Genomic DNA, 20,351 nt, shown 5'->3' on the forward strand with positions numbered 1-20,351 from the left:
ACTCCACTCCCTCTTCCTCATGACCCTTCGGCTTTGTTTGGTTGGCAATGGAAATAGAACCACTAAAATTGCTGGCACAAAAAAAGTCATCAGGCATGATGCAAGTAGGATGAAAAACGAAAAAAGGCCAGAGGTTACTAGCTTTTCAAAAAAAAAAAAGCTCATGCAAGGAGCATATTGGTGCGAGGCAAACCTGCAATCTGCATCGCTTTTAGAGAAGGGCTGGCCGAGGCTTGGGCCGGTTGGGGCTTCAGCAGCGTGTATCACCGTAAGGCCATGATGGTTGCGACTTGCGAGTATATTTAGAAAAAATGCCATTTCAAAATGATTAGATCAACTAGTCGGAAACCAGCGCACCCGCACATTAGAAAGTACGAAATTTTGCCATGATAATTGAGTGTCATATTCTGAACTTGGCATTCAGGACTTAACGATCCAGCTACAGTTACTCCACTGCCCCTGTTAACTGAACTTGACACTTGAGGGTTCAGCTTCTAAAATAACTTGACACTTGGCAATCATGCTCAATAGTCAAATACCATGCATAATGCCGAACGATTAACCGGCTTTCTTAGCTCGCACAGCACACACACTTGGGCTTTTGTTCACCAGCATTGCCTTGTTCAGCAAGTTCACGGCGATAGGAATAGCTCATACTATACGTATACTATGGTATTGATGTAAATGCTCAGAAAGTTGATCGATTTGACATTTTAAGCAACCGTACAAATTGATGATAAACAAAATGCAACATTTCAAACATTCACTTCTAGCTAGCCCTTTTCCACAACGCACCTAAACATTCTCTAGAGGCGGCGGAGATTCGGGGAGATTAGGAACGGCGATGATCGGGCTCCGCACAACATGCTTCGCCGACACCCAGCTCAAGCTTCCCTCCACGTGTCCTTGTCCGTGAACGTCCTTGCCACTCACCGACACGGTGAACGTCTTTTTCTCCCCAGCCTTGGAGAACACCAGCTTGTTCGGGGCGACACGTACCATGACCGATTTGGGCATGTCCAACCTCACGGTGTACGTCGATGCTGGCGGCCCTACATTCGTCACTGTCCGGTTCACGCTGAAGGTTGTTGACTTCAACGGCACAGTTATGGTCGGGTAATTGAGTTGCACGTCTTTGACCTTGGGGAGCTTCGCGCAAGTCGATCTCTTGTCGCGCACGAAGGTTGCCAGGCCTTCGTCGCCGAGGAGCCAGCAGATGTAACTGGCATAGTCGGTGACACCCATGTCATACACCAGGCCAGGGTCGGCGGCCCTCGCCGGATTCACATGCCCCGCGCCTTTCGCGTACGCGTCGGCTTTCCTGTGATTCTCGTCCAAGATAGAGCCGCCAGTGCTGTTAACAGCGTCCGCCGTCGTCAAGATGGCCGACTTGACGGCCGCCGGGGACCAGTCTGGATGCAAGCTCTTGATAAGCGCGGCGACGCCACTAATGTGTGGTGTTGCCATCGATGTGCCGGACAAGATGTTGAAAGGGCCTATTATAGAGTCCGTTCCCGGCGGCCATGCGGCAAGGATGTTGAGCCCCGGCGCCAATATGTCCGGTTTGAGCACGCCGGGGATGTCGATGCTTGGACCTCGGGAAGAGAACGATGCCACCACAGGGGCCGGATGGACGCCAAGCAGTGTGTTGTGGTACGAGAAAATGGCACCCGCCGAGCTGTTTGTCGTCGATGTCGCGTAAGCTCTGAGGATGGCGCCATCGTTCGTGCTCACCTGCACCACGCTGGAGTTGTAATCCTCAAGCTCAATCGTGTATCCGTTGGATTCACCGTTCAATAGCACTACGCCGGCCGCACCGGCACTCATTATGTTGTCGATGCTCTCCCGGGTAGTATCCGTTTCACAGACGACGATCTTCTCACTGACGACATGGTTATCCGTGTAGTCAAACTTGCCTCGTTCTTCGGAGTAGAGGAGTGGGTACATCTTTGACCTCGGCTTTGCCACCTGGCTAAGCCCTTCTCCATGGATGCACTTGCCATTGCTGAGATTCACGCCGATGTCGAAGCTCCGATCCACCGAGCTAGCACCGACTGTGAGGATCCATGGTGCATCATTGTTTACTGAGTATGGATCGGGTCCTTCGTTACCACCCGTGGAAACCACGACGATGCCCTTTGATATGGCACTGAATGTGCTGATGGCGATGGGGTCTTTATCGAACCTGAGGCTGCCAAGATGGCCAATGGAGAGTGAGAGCACGTCCACCCCATCCTTGATGGCTGCGTCGAGGCCGGCCACTATGGCGGAATCATTACATTCTCCATCAGCGCACACCTTGTACATGGCGATGTGGGCACCAGGAGCAACTCCTGATGCGGTGCCCGCTCCCATACCATGATACGACGCGTCGATGACGAAGTTACCGGCTGCCGTGGATGAGGTGTGCGTCCCATGCCCCTGTTGGTCGCTAGGGTCATCATCTTCTTCGAGGAATGACTGTGCACCGATGAGCTTGTTGTTGCACCGGGTCGCCATGCATGATCCCTTCCACCTTGTCGGGGGCGGCGCGATGTTGTCACCATCAAATGAAGGGTGGTCCGCATAGATGCCGCTATCGAGCAACCCAATGATGACTCCCTTCCCGTAGCTAGCGTCGCTCCAGATCCCGGTGCCGTTCCAGAGCCCAAGGAACTTTGGAGTGTGTGTGGTCATGAGGTGCCGTGTTTGGTCCCTAAACGCACGCACGAACCCCGGATTCTTCGCAACTGCGTTGAGCTCCCGGGCAGTGAGCCTTGCGGCGAAGCCGCTAAACACCTCGGTGTAGGAGTGCACAATAGGTGACTTGCCTGAGTCGCCGTCGCGTGATTTGGGCAAGAAAGACTCATACCAATGACGGTACATGTCTTCATCGGCATTCAAGGGTGTGGGAGGTGGCTCGACGAGCACAATGTAGGTGTGCTGGACAGACTTATTGTTGGCACCATGTATGGGTGCAGGAGAGAAGGTGGCAATCAGTAGAAGCGATACTAAGAGGTTGGCCAATGATGCCATTATACAACACCTAGTCGGGAAAGAAGATGATGGTGATTCTTTTCCAACACCCGGTGTTCTTAATTTATATCCCATCCATGGTAATGTTGTAATAGTTTTCTAATAAATGAGATATATGATCTTGCCATATCTTGTTTTAAGATTAATTGCATGTAGGCGATATGCATGTTAGTGGCTTACTGCTAATGGCCATAGTGAGAAGAAATTACCAACCTATTAACGTGGCATAGTGTGTACTGGGATGAAATCTCCAAGCTATTAATTGCATATCCTATTAATATTACTAAATACGTTACGTGCATTTCACGCGTATATTGGTAGAAACTAATTTCATGTTGATATTAGGTAGGATATTAATTGTATGTTGATATTAGGTACTATATTAATTACATGCTTAATTATGTGATTAGAGTTATTATTAATATTCAGTAGCATATTTATTATACGCTAAACATGTTGAGCGCTCGTCATCGGAATCAATCTAGGTCGTTGAATTGACATGCATGTATTGATGGCCGAGATTAATTGGATCTACCCCTTTGTGTCTTTTTATATTGGTAATATATACTATACTAGTAATCGTGTATGTGCAATGCAATTTATTATTAGGAAACATATTTTTAGTATATACTCCCTCCGTCTGAAAATAAGTGACTCAACTTTGTACTAATTTTATACTAAAGTTAGTATAGAGTTGAGTCACTTATTTTGGAAAGGAGGAGTATTAGACAATATATTAATTCCATCACACACTAGTACTATTTGGTAAGATCTTTTTTTTTTGAGCATCAGTACAGACACAAGCGCTCATATACACGCGCATACACTCACCCCTATGAACGCACACACGCACACCCTACCCCTATGAGCACCTCCGAGAGACTGAGCCTTTAGTACTCCCTCCGGTCCTTTTTACTCTGCACATTGGATTTGCCGAAAGTCAAACTTTGCTAAGTTTGACCAAATTTATATTAGAAATTATTAGCATCTATAATATGTAATAAATATAATATGAAAATATATTCCAAGATGAATCTAATGATATTGGTGTTGTTATGTGAATGTCTATAATTTTTTGTATAAACTTGGTCAAAGTTGGATGAGATTGACTTCGGTCAAACCTAATATGCAGAGTAAAAAGGACCGGAGGGAGTATATAATTAATTGATTGACGATGATGTTGATATTAGGAATATTATCCATTAGGGGAGGATGCTAATCTTATATAGTGCTAAACATGCTTAACTCTAAAATATTGGGCAACATAGACCATTTGATATATGCAGGGGCGGAGCCAGGATTTGAGGATAGGGGGGGGGGAGGGGGGCAAAGAGACAAAACCTTGATGTTTATATGTCGTCTAGCATATATTAACATAGTGATAGAGGCATGTTCGACAATTACCAATGTATATCTAGCTCTAATACACCTACACTATGTGTGTAGGGGTTAAGAATTGAAGCAGGTCCGTAGAAAGGAAACAAAATATTTTTTTTCACTCCATTTTCAATAGAAATTATAGCTAATATAAAGGCAAAAGATTAATCATATCTGTATTCGTCATATGATTACATGCATTACCACATCAGACAAAGCAGATTTAGTGATTTACCCAAGTGTATTGAGATATTTTTTTTGCTGGGAATATACCTTGAGAATTTGTTCCACGACAATTTCAATAGACGTGATACATGTGTGACTAATCCAACAAGGGCAATCGACACCAGCCTTCGGAGGATTGTTATATGAACGAGGAGCGGAGGAGGCGCCAGCGTTTGTAATCTGAATCTGGTCGAGAGAAACCGCAAGCAAGAGCAGCAGGACGGCAGCGCTAATCATGGGAGATTTGTTTCAGAGAAGCTAACTCACGGAAGATCAGGGAGGGCTTCCTTTCTTTTACGGTAAAGATGAGAAGGGCTTGATTGGGCTTTAGTATGGGCCTTTTTATTGTTTTAGAGATTATGCTTGAGGGATTAGGGGGGGCCAACACGTGATGTCACTGCTAATTAGTACCGGCTGTTACGGGATTACTAGATCGATAGGGGGGGCCAGGCCCCTGCTCGCCCCCCCTTGTCTCCGCCACTGGATATACGTGGTTGAATGGATGAGATATGTTGGATCTTCGCAACTTATTCTTTTTATATTGGTATAGATATAGATAGATGCATGTGTGTATTTGCACGTTGGTTGGATCCATCCACTCAATTTGTATAATCTTTCCAAATAACTTTCAAAATATTGTGTCTTTAAATCCGGATTTTGTGAAGGTTTCTTGTGATGGAACCAGCCCACTAGGGCTCCAATCCTAGATTTAGTACTAGTGCTCGTATTTTCCTAAATTTATTTCTGGCTTTTTAACGATGTTCATTTACTGCAGGGGGCGTTCTTCTTGACTACGAGAATCCTGTAGTTAGGGGTGGGCATAAAAGCCGATAAACCGAAGACCGAACTGATGCCGAACCCGAATAAACCGAAATTTCGGTTTTTTTGGCTAATACAGAAAAATTTGGTTTTCACACTTGCTGACCGAACTAATTTTTCTCGGTTCGGTAGTACCCAAGTTAACCGAATAAAAAAACCGAGCGTATGCCAAATCAGCTTGCTCTCCCGCGCCGCCAGAATAAAATATCAGGCGCTAGATCAGTGCGTGACTGCGTGCAACAGAAGCGCATGCAATGCAAGGGCCAAGCAGAGAAGCCGTTGTGGGCTTCTTTCTCTAGTGTGATGAGGCTGCTGTATGGCCCTAGTGTGCCTGTAGTATGTGCGTATCTACAGAACCACGAGGCGCTGCCCGTTGTAGTTTAGTCCCACCTCGGCCGGTCACGCACAATCAGTTGAATAGATTGGCTATATAAGAGCGCACGAGGATGGGTGCCATGCACGCAGCTCAAAAATTCTTTTAGCATATTCGGTAAATATGGTATAAACCGAATAGCAAACCGAAAACTTGGTTAACCGAATTTCTGGTTAGCTATTTTATAAGATGTAATTTCGGTTTTCAACTTTGGAAACCTAATTTACTAAAACACCGAACGGTAGAAGGCCTAGGCCTACCTGTAGTGATTTCATCAATCTTAAGTGTTGTGTCGGCTCAGTATCTTTGGATGCTCACAGGGGTAGGGTGCGTGCATGTCTATAGAGATGAGTGTATGTATGTATATGTGAGCACACCCTTGATCCTTTCCCCTCGCTTTGAACCTGTGTCTGCCCTTTACCCTGCAGCCTGGAGGGAAACTTAGACTGGCGTAGCATTGGAACTGCTATGTAGACTTTTGTTTACCAAGGGTTCGAATCCCTCTCTTTCCGTTTTTCTTAATTCATCAACGGTGATCCCTTTCAAGCATACATGGTTGAATGGTTAAAGCGTCCAACTCATAATTGGTAAATTTGAGGGTTCAATTTCTGCTGGATGCACACGAACGGGAACATTTTGCAGGATTTAGACCTGACCATTCAAGGAGAAGCAGTGGGAACGACGGAACCTATGATTCCATAGGATTTTATTGAAAATAATCCTAACACTTCATTGGGTGGGATGGCGGAACTTTAGAAAGAATGCCCTTTTCCATTTTAGCAAAATTCTTTCTATTTATACCTACTTTAAGGTATTCATCATTGTAGTACAACTACGTTTCCCGTACCTCTATAGAAACAGAAGGGTTGCATGTTCTTTCATCGATTGGGTATTCATCTCCTTTTGTATCTCATCTGCAATTGTACTATTTAAAAGAACTTAGTTTCTTCTTTAAAAGTATTTGATTAATTTTAGACGCAAAAATCTTGCAATAGTTGCTTGAGATTCTAGAAGGCTCAAATAAATATGTATGACAAAATTGTGGTCCAATTAGAAGTGTAGCACTGATGAATTAGGACGCAACCCCCCCCCCCCCCTCCTCCCAAATCTCAACGCTAAGGGCGCATTCGGTTTGGAGGATTTCATAACGTACGAATTAGGACTAGTATAGGAATTTTATAGGATGGCACTTGTTGCTATCTTAAGGAATTGACTCGGCCCGTTTCTATACGCAAAATGAGTTTTGAGTGGATGTGTAATTTCCTCCAAAAACACGGGAAATGAATAGTATTCCTACAAAATTCCTGTACACATTTCCTACCAACCGAACGCATCTATAGGAAATTTTCCTCCAAGATCCTTGTTCCTATGTGTTTTCTATGAAAATCCTCCAAACCCCTGAGTTTTAGAGAAAGGGAAAAAGGCCCCAGTGAAGCCCACTAGCGGCCAGGTTGGCGACTGGCCTAGTCTCCTGGTTTGGGCGTTGCGTTCCAATGTGAATTGCCCGTACGTGGATTATATTAGAAGGCAAAAAGTAATCGCCGCTGTTCCTTTCCCTCGCCCGCCTGGTCGCCTCTGCTATCCACGCCTCGCTGCTTCCGATGCAATTCATACGGCGATGACGCGACACAGGCTTCTTCAGTTACCAAATCTTCCGATCCAGCCAACAGGAACTAGCCAAGGACCCAAGGTTCAACACTTCGCCACATCAGGCCATCTACTAATCTCAATTCTTATCTTGTATCATTGTTGAACTTATACATCAGAGTGTTGCTGTTTAATTGTATTGGTTGTGTGATTTGTGATGCTATGATTCGATGAATAATTCCTGCCTTGTATTTGCCCTAAAAAATATCATGATCGTGATGCAAATTATTTTGGATGAGTTCCTATTTGTAATTGAATTTCTTCCTGTGTCGAACTTATCCAATATAGCTATGTGGCGTAAATTACAGTATGATGATTGTTATTTTTCGGTCTATTGGAAAAAGTTATGAACTTGACTTGATCCCCCCTATACCAAAATCTTGGCTCCGCCCCTGCTTGTCCTAGCCTCCTCCCATATTCTAGGTGGGACTAAAGTCACTAGCGCTGCCCAAAGTCAGGTCCTGACACCGACCGGTTCTCTGCAAACCGCTAGGTTCGCCGGTTTTCAAAACCCCGCCCGGTTCGATCGGTTTTCCCCAATTCGATTGCTCAAACAGTCTGCAGAGCTTCACCAACCGCCAAGGTCGTTTACCACTGCAAGAAACCTGTTAGCTATTAGTGGTACACATGTAGAATCAGAAAATAGTTATCTTCAAACGATAAATAATCATGGTTATGGCCAAGGTGTCACTGCCAAAAGTAATCTCTTTAACTGTACTTAAAAGGGGATGGGTGCGAGCGGGGCTGATTTGAGAAGATGAGAGGGAAAGAGAGTGATTTTTCAGCTCCCGGGTGCCTAGGCACCCTATGAACAATAAAATCAAACAAAATAGAAAAAATCTGAAACTTTGCAACATCAAAGATGATCAAACTTTGTAGGTACTTGCAAGTTTTCATGACAAAAAACCGCTCGAGGAGCTCTACACACGAAAAAACATATCGGTGCTTGAAGTTTTGAGCACTTTTAGCACTGAAGTCTAAAACTCGTTTGTACACCTTTCTCTACATGATATTTTGACATGAAAACTTGCAAGAACCTACAAAGTTTGGCCATCTTTGATGTTGCAAAGTTACAAAAAATTTTGATTTTTTCCTATTTTTTTGAATTTACTGTTCATAGAGGGTGCCTAGGCACCCGGGAGCTGTTACACCTTTCTGGGGAGGGAAATCCCCTGATTTTTTCCACGCGGCAATGGAGTGTTTTGGGGAATCAGCACCGAACCGACTGGTTCTCTGCAAACCGCCAGGTTCGCCGGTTTTCAAAACCCTGCCAAACCAATCAAACGTGAGTGTGCTATTTTTCCCTTTGAAAACATTATTTTCATCAAGCTTGGCTCAAATAAATAAATTGGAAGGCAGGTTGACAAATCTTTTTTGAGGAACTGGAATTTTCTGCCGATACATTAAGGAGTAAACAGATACAAAATCCTTGAGTTACAGGAGGTTGGGATTAAGATGACCCACACCAAAATAAAACAGAGAGGTCCTAGTCAGGCTCGTTCTGGACATCAGTAATCCAGCGGATGGATACCGTCGGCTGTAAAATATCCTGCTTAATCAGGCAAAAGAGAGCAGCTTCATTCATGAACTTTTGCTCAAAGACTCGCCTGTTACGCTCTTTCCAGAGATGCCATGCGCTGAAAATTGCAGTCGAAACATGCTTCTTTGGCAGGCTGCGCGTGCGCACATTCCACCACTCAATGATGGTCTCAATATCTTGGGCATTGGAGGCCAAAGCGGGACAGTCCCTCCATTCCGCAACCTGCTGCCAAACAGTTCTAGCATAGGGGCATTTGAGAATAAGGTGCATAGCATAGGTGATTCGTCCTCCTGACCGCAAGCATCATTGTGGGGAATGCCATGAATCTCCAGGTTGTCATTAGTTAGGACTCTAGCACGAAGCCATAACCGCACGGAAAACCGGCATTTGGGAGGAACCGATGTTTTTCAAAGTTTGTAAAAACTGATGTGTGAGAAAGAACCAAAGAACTGGCAGCGGTACGAGGAAGCAGCGGTGTATACATTGGATGGAGTCCACACCCAACTGATGGTGTCCTCGATGTCGGCTTGCAAGCGTGCCTGGCTCAAACGCAACCAAACATGAGTGAGTTGCTGGAGCTCGAACCTCGCTGTGATCCTGTGCAGACCGGCCATCCAGCCCATGAGCAGTAAGTGCCTGGGCAACCTTGATGTTTTTGCGCCTAGATAGCTTGAAGATGTCTGGAGCCGTGTGCCGCAAAGCCTGGCCATCGAGCCATCGCTTCGCTCCAGAAGCTAGTGCGCTGACCATTTCCAACCGTTGTTACATAAGTAGATGCCGAGAAAAGAGCCAAATCATCTTTGGTCACATTGGGTTGAGGAACTAGACCATGGCTGACCCCAGGAGCAGCAGAATTTGCTTAGTAATACGAATGTCTACTGACGTAGGAGACACGAACAGGGCAGCATCATCAGCAGAGGCTGACCCGTGGCTGGGAAGGTATAGTCCACTAAGAGCTCCAACGGAGTAGGCCTTGGCAAATAACCAATGCAAAGGAGCGATAGCAATTGTGAAAAGCATCGGGGAGAGAGGGTCTCCCTGACGCAGGGCTTGCTTGTGGCAAAAACGCAGACCAGGCTCTCCATTCACCAGGATCCTAGAGGAGGTGGAGGACCATAACAACGCAATCAGGTCACACCAACGTTGGCCGAACCCTAGTCGGTCTGGACATGGGTTTGAGCAGGTAACTCCAAGACACATTATCAAAAGCGCCGGCAATATCCAATTTCAGCAGCGAGGCCGGCTCTTTGTTCTTGTGCAGCTTTCTGCAGGGCATTTCTGACATAATTAAAGAAAGTTGTCTTGGATCGAGCGGCTCTTGATGAAGGCACTTTGAGGGTGGGGGGGGTCTTGAGCAGGAGGGGTGTGAGTCTGTTGGACAACAACTTGCATATGATCTTACCAATGGAGTGCATAAGGCTGATTGGCCGAAAATCCTTGATCTTGGTGGCAGCATCAGATTTTGGCAGAAGAGTTATATGGGCAGAATTGAGCAAGAAGCACCACTTTCCCCTGAGAGAGAACAGCTGATTGAGGGTGCAGATGAGATCAAACATAACCACATGTAACTTCACTCTCTAAGAAAAAGAGCAGCACAAAGAGGGTACAACATTAACAGGCATCACAAGCATGTTCCCTTCACTTTATCATTGCTCATGGAGTAGATCAGCACTTGTCCTTGTTTTCCAAAATGCCTGACTAGTACAACACATTTGGCATCTCACAGAACTTCAAGTAGCTTCACTGTGCAAGAAAAAGAGCAGCACGGAAAGAGATCCCATGAAACACAAATAGTACTGCTAAAAGTAACTTCACTGTCCAAAGAAAGAGCAACACAAATAGATTATAAGCCAACACTTCTGCTTAGTTGCAAATACCTCACAAATTCAAATTGTTCACTTTTGACTACTCACATAGTCTTTATGCGGCAAACACACCAACCATCGTCATATTGAAAGCACACATGATAAACTTCAAGTCAAATCGAAAGCACACGGGATAAAGGTAAACTCCAGGTCAATTATTACGGACCAAACAGAACCGCCTATTACAGACCAACATGTGGTCAGCTGTCTGAGTTGCAGCACAAACTCAATCAGTGCCATCTCTGATCCTCGGCATGCCAGGGTGACCTCCAGCATCAACACCATCACTGGTGCTCCCACCATGCTGGCTGTCCACATGTTCTTCAGCTTGCAGAGTTTTCGCGCCTTGTTCCAGCATCTCCTTCTCACCTTCCTGAGTACCTGCCCAACATACACATACTCAGGTTGCAGATATATATTCTGGAGCTTGCGAGCAAAATAAACAATAGGTCTTACTATTCGACAACACTTGGTAAATTTCTTTTGAGAAAAACACAGTAAGAAGCATAATAGACGAGGTATCAAAGGACCACATACAGGTTGGAGAATCAATCTTCATAACTCATCCTTTTTTTTTGAATTAAATAGCTCCGGTCCCATTTCATATTGCATGACAAAGATAAAGACAAAGTCGCCACAGAAAGGTTGTCACAAAGGGACAGCACTCTTTTCTGAACAACAACGACTTGAATCAAAAGTTCAAAACCTAAAGCCCTTGCTCCAGCCAACATACATACAAAACAAACTAGACAACTTAAGAACTCCCTTAGGAGACCAAACAGAACATAACCACCACAATGTTAGACGCACCCCAATCACAGTTTTATTCATGTGCTTGATGAGCGCTGCCACAATCATGGAAAAGGTAACAGCTACCAAACCATGTATATGAAAATTACCAATCACAATAAGCAGTACCGAGTATCAGACAAGTTGTTGCATAACTATACAAGGAAGGAGTTAACTAAGAAAGCTTACCACTTGCTATTGTTGGTGATGCCAAAATTGATGGTGGAAAGTTGCTATATGCAAGCGGATTAGGGATCCATGTCTTTGAAGAACACACCCTTTTAAGCTGGAATGTCTTGATGTCTAGTGAGAAACAACCATAGCTAACCGACGGGCTTTCCACATCATATATGAACAAGTGTTTCCCATTTGAACCCGCAGAGTAGTGCAAAAAATGAACTGAGATCGTCTTCTCCAACTTCCACTGCATGTAAGTCCCACCATTGTTTCTCCACATTGTATAGAATTCAAGTCCATTTCTGCCTATTCCTGGCACAAACATCCCAACTCTACCTTCCCCTGCCTCCACAATGGCTATATCCAGAAAAGAAAAACATATTGCAGGTGGGGGGTTAGCAATGTAGAACTCCATCTTCCGAGTGTCAAGCACCAATATTTTCTTGCAAAAATGTAACATCCAGTAGAAACAGCCATACGCGTATTGGCGTGCGGCGAAGAGACAATATCCTCTCAGTGGCAAGTTAGCAACTAAAGTATCCCAGCCCAGGGATGGAATGGCTCGCCATTGTCTAGTACTAGAAGAGAAGACAAAGGCAACCATCGTAGTTTCACACCATGCCATCAAAACCACTCTAAATGACGTCTCTTCCACAGCTGTTGCCTCCTCATCATTGTCACAGGGAGGCAAAAGGAAGATCTGGTACAAATAATATACCTCTTCCATAAAGTGTGGCTCCTCCACTGGATTTACTAGATCCTCGGGGATTGGCGGGAGCAGGAAATACCGTCGGTGCAGGGGGTCGCACACCACCATATCCTTGAATATTCTCCACTTCTGACCGATACCATCCCTCCCATGGATTTTGTTGAGGAGGACACGGCCATCGCGAATGTCCTGGATGGCCCAGTTGTGGCTGGCGCCAGGAAGGAAAGAGAAGGAAAAGTCAGCGGCAACAGCGACGGCACTGGCTGCCGGCGCGGAGGGGTGAGGCGGGTTGGCAGGGTGGAAGACTCGATGATTGTCGAGCAATCCGAGGAGGGGCGGGTTGTGGAGCTTGCGGAAACGGCAGAGGAAGGAGCGGTCGGTGATGATGTTGTGGAAGGAGATGCAGCCGACAGCGGCACGGATGAGGTCGGCTGGCGTGGGCAGGCGAAGGAAGATGTCCGCTAGGAGATCACCGGGGATTGGCAACGAGGCCATTTTCTGGCGTACGTGCTCATCCACTCGGGTCTCACATGGGTGCGGCGCGCCGCCGCCGCCGCCGCCCATTCTGTCGCCGCTAGGTTTGGAAACCCTATTTTGGTGGTTTGGGCTGAGAGCTAGGTTTGGAAACCCTATTTTGGTGGTTTGGGCTGAGAGCAATGTGACGACACTTCTTGCTGCGTTCTGGACATTTTGCAGGGTCTTCTTAAAAATATTTGGCAGGGCCTTCTTAAAAAAATTGCCAAGCGTATGCGTTCTAAATCCACACCAAGTCCAATCATATCCCTTCCTTGTGCATGCGACGGCCAAGATCTATCAAGCGGGATTAACTTATGGTGCTTTCATGTTTTGTTCTTTTCTTCTCAAAAGTTAACATGAATAATCCTTTACTTCGCCCTTTTTTCCTAAACACATGTTAAAATGGTAAAATAACAAATCTTAAACAACAATTCACACTCCAACGTGCATAGTGCAGAAAAAGGTAAATTGCTCGAGCATAAACCCAAGGACAACAAACCTAAGGTGCAAATATGCTCACAGCCAAGTCGAGTACTCGAATGACAGGGATGAATTGATCCAAGGGATTCACGGAATACTCCTATTCCTTCAACGGTCTAATCAATTGCTGTGATGCAAAATCAGTTCAGCTTCTCGTTCCTCAACTCTACCGCATATGGAGGTGGCAGTGAGGACGGGTGTCATGTCTAAAAAAATCACACCAAGCTCAATCACATCCCTTCCTTGCACATGCGACGGACATAAGGAAAGATTAACTTACAATGGCTTTCATGGTGTGTTTTTTTCCTTTGATTTGATTTTTTCCTTTGAAAACACAGGTAGTCCTTGCCTTTACCCTTTTCTAAATAGATGTGAAGCTAGTAATTTTTCCCTGTAACAACAAATCACACTCCAACAGTGCATAGCATTGAACAGAAAATTGGTCGAGCATAAATCCAAGGACAAACCTGTGGTGCAAATCTGCTCTCAGATGAAATCAACCCAGACGGCAGAATTAGTCAAAGGGAATAATCCTTACCGGTCTAATGAAATGCTGGGATGCAAAATCAGCTCACCTTCGCTGTCGTGAACCCGGATGTGCATTAGATTGCCTTCTTGTCCTTTGGAAGACTCCCTTTAACGACTTGACCCAATTGCAGATACAACATGTCACATCAGGGAAACTTCCTTTCATGCACCGTTCGTTCGCTGTCTTGACCCTGGGTCAACAAGAACCTTCCTGGCTCAATCACCTACGGCACCCACAAGATTAAGTTTAATCAGCTAGTTTTAGTTACTGGCGATAATACTAAGTACAGCATTTGAACAGGTCATCCATGCATCCAGGATAAAAGAGTCGGTCTCCGGTCTTATATGTGAATTCAGATTCACCTGGAGGCTGGTGCCTACCAATTACCAATTTACCACTACACTGCTTCCATTTCATAAAAGAAACTCCAGTTGTATAGATAACATATGTGACATTCCCTCAAAGGGGACAGGGAGGTTAAGCCAAATGGAGCACGACGGGATAAGTATCTGATCATCAGGTCATCTGGTAGGTGGCAAGATGCTTTCGGGGGAGGCAAGTTGGCCCAAGCAAATATAAATTAATGAGAAGGGGGGAATTTCACTGTTATAGCCATCATATCGACATCTAAACGCGTGGCCCGGTTTCTCAAGGACCTGAACCTCCTTTTAGCTTTATGCTAAAGCCGGGCAAAGGTGATCTCTGTCCAGCATTTAAACACGTGCCTGATATAAGAGCAGATTTGCCTTTCCACCTAAACATGGCGCTAATTTTAGCGCACTAGTGAGGTGTGATCATGACCAATTGGAAACTTTATTTTGTTAATATGCTACATAGAGGGAAACAATTTACTGGAGAGTGGCATGCTGCATTAAATATATAATTTCCGCTACAGTTGTTCAGTGTGATCGTATCAGGCATTTTGAAGATCAAAAGTACAGTGTAAAATTGAATGCTCCAATTGGTAGACCAGAATTGCCATGTCTAAGAATAGGAACCATATCTCTTAAAAAACCTTGTAATTTATTTGATAAAAAATATTATAGGTTAGGTTCGCAAAACTGGCTAAAACAAACTGCCAACTGAGTCATGGACTCACATTTGGTTGCTGACCAAACAAGCTACCGCATACCCCAAAACCACTTCTGACCATGTCTACACCCTGATTGGACAAAAAATAAATGCAAGTAGGGCCAAGGGCAAATTAGTCCACATCTGTTTCGCTATTTAACCATAGCCCAGTTAGAGAAGGAGAGCTGGATCTAGGACAAACAGAAAAGGGAGTAAGAACCACAAAAGAGATGGCAAGAGCCTTACCATGGCTAACCTTTTCAGCCACCCTGCTGCTGCTAGCAAGCATCAAGAGCAGCACAGCGTCCAGGATGGCGAAGCCTGGATGCCAAGAAACATGCGGCAACCTCACCATCCCATACCCCTTCGGCATCGGTCAAGGTTGCTTCTACGGTCAAGGGTTCGATGTTTCATGCGAGAACAATCGTGTTTTCATGCATAATTCAAGCAGCCGAATGGAGATCTACAACATCAGTCTGGTAGGAGGGCAGGCTCGAGTCAGCACCTTGATTGCATCCAAGTGCTCCTACAAAAATGGCACCGACACAGATTGGGGGGTTTCATCAAATACTGCCGATTTGTTTACAATATCCAGCAAGGCGAACAAGCTAACAGTGGTTGGATGCAACACCCTTGCATTCCTTGGAGGCTTTAATGAGCACAGAGCCGGAGCTGGGTGTTTCTCAATGTGCCCTGACAAGCAAGGAGTGGACGGTAGTGGGCAGTGCTCTGGCATGGGCTGTTGCCAGACATCCATCGCACCAAACCTCAATTCCTTAAACATAGGATTCGATGACAGGTATAACAATTCTGAGGTGCGTGATTTCAACCCCTGCAGCTATGCTTTTGTCGCCGAGCAGGATTGGTTCAGGTTTGAGGCTTCATACCTTGATGATGACAAGTTCAGGGATAAGTTCAAGGATGAGGTCCCTGCTGTGCTTGACTGGGTTGTTGGACATGAATCCTGTGATGAAGCGGTCAAGAACACGACATCGTATGCCTGCATTAGCAAGAATAGCCACTGCATCATGTCAGCAAATGCTACAGGCTATCTCTGCACCTGCAACAATGGCTTCGCAGGCAACCCCTACCTGGAAGAAGGATGCCAAGGTCGGTAACTCCCTGTAACTCACTTCCTTTGAGTTCACCTTGAGTTATATGTGCATTGAGCTTCAGTTATTTCTCTATCCTTGCATACTGCTTGCAGATATCAACGAGTGCCGCTTTCCAGATCAGTATCCTTGCCATGGAATCTGCAGCAACGCGATTGGGGACTACATTTGTTCATGCAACTCTGGAACTAGCAGCATAGATCCAAAGAGAGAAACCTGCAAACAAATCACAGTTTCAGAAAGAGCTAGATTAACAAAAATGTTTATAGGTAATCTTCATATGCTCAGGATATTTCAGTAAGTGTCTCTGTAGTGTGGATAGGTCAAACTGATATAGCACATAGAGGGAGGCATCAGTGACATTCATTCCTAGAAATCTAAACTTAGCTGCATATATGAACAAATAAGAAAGGACACTTTTTCACTCTTATTTGCAAAATATACATATTAGGACATTCATCCTGCCTTGTCTTAAAAGTATGCACTGTAATCGCAATAAAGATAAGGTGCCGCGTGTCGCTGCCAGTTGCCGTGTAGTCTTGTGCATAATTTAATATACGCTCACGGTAAATCCAAACAAAACCAAGTAGATAAATGATGCCAGAAATTCTTATACCATAGAAACAAAACAAAGTGACTTATATTCATATGCTATTGGTTGCCCATCAAGTTTATTTGAAAAAAAAATGTTGATTTGTAATCTGCCTAATAATGATTAGATACAAATAATAATTTAGTTGTGAAGAAATAATTAGTCATTTACATGTGGGTTTTTTTACAGCCCATCTCAAGATTTTCATATAACTTGAAATCCAAACAAAATGATTAGTCATTGCAGGATTTTTTTGCAATTTTTGGAAGAACGAAAATATTTTTTTCGAAAAGGGAGCAAATGCTTTGAGCACCATTAGGCATTATCTATATAAGACTTCCAGTGACTGAAAGAATGTTATTCTTGGCAGGTATTTCATCATGTGCTGTAATTCTCCTTATCTGCATTTTTGCACTCCTGATTGAATGTCAGAAGAGAAAGCTGGTGAAAGAAAAGAAGATATTCTTCCAACAAAATGGTGGCCTGCTATTATATGAGCAAATCAGGTCAAAGCAAGTTGATACAGTAAGAATATTCACAAGGGAAGAACTAGAGAACGCAACAAACAATTTTGATTCAAGCAGAGAATTAGGAAGGGGCGGCCATGGAACTGTATACAAGGGAATTCTCAAAGATGGCAGAGTGGTGGCCATAAAGCGCTCAAAGGTTATGAACATGGACCAGAAAGATGAATTTGCGCAAGAGATGGTTATACTTTCACAGATAAACCACAGGAATGTGGTAAAGCTTCTAGGATGTTGCTTAGAAGTGGAAGTTCCAATGTTGGTCTATGAATGCATCCCAAACGGCACCCTATTCGAGCTGATGCATGGTAAAAACAGAAGACTTTCCATCTCACTGGATACACGTCTCAGGATAGCTCAGGAATCTGCAGAAGCATTAGCATATCTGCACTCATCAGCATCCCCTCCCATAGTTCATGGAGATGTAAAATCTCCAAACATTCTCCTAGGCGACAACTACACAGCAAAAGTGACTGATTTTGGAGCATCAAGAATGCTTCCTACGGATGAAATACAATTTATGACAATGGTACAGGGAACTATAGGTTATCTTGACCCTGAATACTTGCAAGAGCGTCAACTAACAGAGAAGAGTGATGTTTATAGTTTTGGAGTTGTGCTCCTAGAGCTCATTACAATGAAGTTCGCAATTTATTCTGACAGTACTGGAGAAAAGAAAAACCTTGCATCATCCTTCCTTCTAGCAATGAAAGAAAATGGACTTCAATTCATCTTGGACAAGAATATATTAGACTTCGAAGCGGAGCTGCTCCAAGAAATTGCTCAACTGGCAAAGTGTTGCTTGAGTATGAGGGGGGAAGAACGGCCATTAATGAGAGATGTCGCTGAGAGGTTGAGATCAATAAGAAGCACCTGGAGAGAACAATTGATTCAGAATCCTAGCAGGGAAACTGAATGTTTGCTTGAGAACTCGTCACACTATGACCCTTCTAGCACTGGACAGCATGGAAGTCTGATGGCGCTAGATCTGGAAAGTGGTAGATGATAATAAATTGCTTATGAAATCACAGATTGTAGCAGAGATTGAATTTACTATTTCGTGCCATAAATGTCATGCAAAAATGTGTCATTTTGTTTTTAATTGTAACAAACCTCCTTGCATGAATAGCAAACTTCTATGTACCATGATTTCAAATAAATCCAGTATGTTAACAACAAAGAGTTGCTAAATTGTGTAACCTTTTTTTTACCATCACCTTCCTAGCATGTGCTTGTATCCACTGAATATAGTTCCTTCTGTATAGCCTCTGATATGCAACTCCTGTATATATCTTGTATACCTTTTACTCTATTTGACAATATATTACTGTCAGAGCCTCCCCTACAGTTTTCCAGTAAAAAAAAATAGATGCTATAGCGTTGCCTATTTTACACAATGGAAGTTGTTGATCATACATTACAGGTATTTTAGAAGTGAATGCAAATCCAACCCCAAAGCAGTGAAGGGTGCAAAAACTTGCCAGCACTTAAAACTAGGATTGAATTGAAACTAGAGTAATTATCAGTAACAAATTTTCGTATGAGATTCATTGCACCGACAGTGGATAGTACTTACCAATAAGCAGGAAAAAGTAGGGGGAAACTACGTTGATAAATTCAAACTCGAGCCTGTGCGCATTTATTAAGCAGAAACTTGCCCGCTTCCACTATCTCACATACCAGTTGCAAACATAGAGGCATTAAATCTTTTTTTAATTTGTACCAAGAAGGGAAAAGATATTTTCGTTTTGGATTTTTCCTATGTCTCAAGTAATTAGCAAGAACTTACCCGCTTCCACTATTACACTATCCTCCATCAACAAAGATACTACAATATACAGATGACCTCAAGAACACCTCTAACTTAGAAAAATTTACACCTCAGGCTAAGGTATATGTATGGTACACATGAAAGCCAGAATTTCTTGATATTACAGCACAGAATTTGTCACAGATTGGTACAAGTTTATGGACCTGATGAGATACAGCACATAAATTGTGCTGTGTTTTTGCTAATTCCTTAAAAAAGGTCTTTCAGCACTGAGTACGCCCTCTAAAAATACAGGTATTTCCTTTTCCCTTTTTTTTACTTATATAAACTAACTCAATAGCGACTTGTCAGAGACATTCTTAGCTGAGCTGGTAAGTTCCCCTGTTACAAACTAGTCCACACCACAATGCATAGCACAGAAGAACACAAGTTTGGTCGAGCGTAATTCAGGGACGAACCTGTGGTGCAAATCTGCTCTCGCGGCGGAGTCGATCAAGACAGCAGAACTAGTCCAAGGTATTCACAGAGCAAGCTTACCCCCTTTACCAGTCTCATTCAATGCCATGACACGAACGAGTTCACCTTCACTTTCATCGAGCAGGATGTGCATATCTCCTTGTCCCTTTTGAAAGATTCTCTTTAATGACTTGACCTGGCCATGGATTCAAAGTCGCCCTGATCACATCAAGGAACCTTCGTTTAACTTGATGTGCTGCGGTCTTGAGTGACCCTGGGTCACTTCCCGGCTCAATCACCTGTGGCAAGGCAACATAAGGTTAAGTTTTAAATCAGCTGCTGCTAGTTACTGGTGACAATGCTTTACAGTGTTTGAAGGTAAATACGCCAACGAGACATTTAATATATTGCAGCCAGGATAGAAGAGTCTCCCCAGTTATATGTGTGTCCAAGGTCGCCTGGGACCTACCAATTGCCACTATAATCTGCACCGGCTACTTCCGTTTCATAGAAGGCTAGGTGTGGATGTGACATTTCATCAAAGAAGCATGGTGAGATTAAGCCAAATGGAGTACGTTGACGCAGCAAAAATCTGATGGCCCGGTCTTCTATGGTAGGTGGGGAGTTGCTTTCAGAAAAGGCCAATCCGCCAAGCAAGGGATATAGAAGGGGGAAATTGCACTGCTATAACCACCATATCGGTCAATATGTAAACGATGCCCCAGTTTCACCTGAACCTTCTTTTGGCTTTCTATTAAAGCTGG

General features: G+C 44.1%; 3 protein-coding genes across 3 annotated transcripts; 1 reads left to right on the forward strand and 2 right to left on the reverse strand.

Annotated features, from left to right (window-relative positions):
* Positions 1-692: 692 nt before the first annotated feature.
* Positions 693-3,026, reverse strand: LOC123130015 (subtilisin-like protease). The gene has a single exon (XM_044549968.1). The coding sequence runs from the start codon at positions 3,013-3,015 to the stop codon at positions 796-798; it is 2,220 nt and encodes a 739-aa protein (XP_044405903.1). The 5' UTR covers positions 3,016-3,026; the 3' UTR covers positions 693-795.
* A 7,799-nt stretch (positions 3,027-10,825) lies between these two features.
* Positions 10,826-14,082, reverse strand: LOC123131694 (uncharacterized). The gene is made up of 2 exons (XM_044551368.1): positions 11,840-14,082; positions 10,826-11,242 (listed from the first exon to the last, which is right to left on the reverse strand). The coding sequence occupies exons 1-2, from the start codon at positions 13,098-13,100 to the stop codon at positions 11,088-11,090; spliced, it is 1,416 nt and encodes a 471-aa protein (XP_044407303.1). The 5' UTR covers positions 13,101-14,082; the 3' UTR covers positions 10,826-11,087.
* A 1,250-nt stretch (positions 14,083-15,332) lies between these two features.
* LOC123131690 (wall-associated receptor kinase 2) lies at positions 15,333-18,540 on the forward strand. Its single transcript, XM_044551366.1, has 3 exons — positions 15,333-16,242; positions 16,340-16,513; positions 17,207-18,540. The coding sequence occupies exons 1-3, from the start codon at positions 15,363-15,365 to the stop codon at positions 18,364-18,366; spliced, it is 2,214 nt and encodes a 737-aa protein (XP_044407301.1). The 5' UTR covers positions 15,333-15,362; the 3' UTR covers positions 18,367-18,540.
* The last annotated feature ends 1,811 nt before the right edge of the window (positions 18,541-20,351 follow it).

Source organism: Triticum aestivum, chromosome 6A (genome assembly GCF_018294505.1).
Source record: "Triticum aestivum cultivar Chinese Spring chromosome 6A, IWGSC CS RefSeq v2.1, whole genome shotgun sequence".
Classification (NCBI taxonomy): domain Eukaryota; kingdom Viridiplantae; phylum Streptophyta; class Magnoliopsida; order Poales; family Poaceae; genus Triticum; species Triticum aestivum.

Bases quoted from the DNA above. Each gene is read 5' to 3' on its own strand.
- LOC123131690 (XM_044551366.1), top strand. From the start codon at position 15,363: ATGGCAAGAGCCTTACCATGGCTAACCTTTTCAGCCACCCTGCTGCTG. The intron at 16,243-16,339 runs GTCGGTAACTCC...TACTGCTTGCAG, and splicing joins CCTGGAAGAAGGATGCCAAG to ATATCAACGAGTGCCGCTTT. The intron at 16,514-17,206 runs GTAATCTTCATA...TATTCTTGGCAG, and splicing joins ATTAACAAAAATGTTTATAG to GTATTTCATCATGTGCTGTA.
- LOC123131694 (XM_044551368.1), bottom strand. From the start codon at position 13,100: ATGGGCGGCGGCGGCGGCGGCGCGCCGCACCCATGTGAGACCCGAGTG. The intron at 11,243-11,839 runs GTAAGCTTTCTT...TATGTTGGGCAG, and splicing joins ATCACCAACAATAGCAAGTG to GTACTCAGGAAGGTGAGAAG.
- LOC123130015 (XM_044549968.1), bottom strand. From the start codon at position 3,015: ATGGCATCATTGGCCAACCTCTTAGTATCGCTTCTACTGATTGCCACC.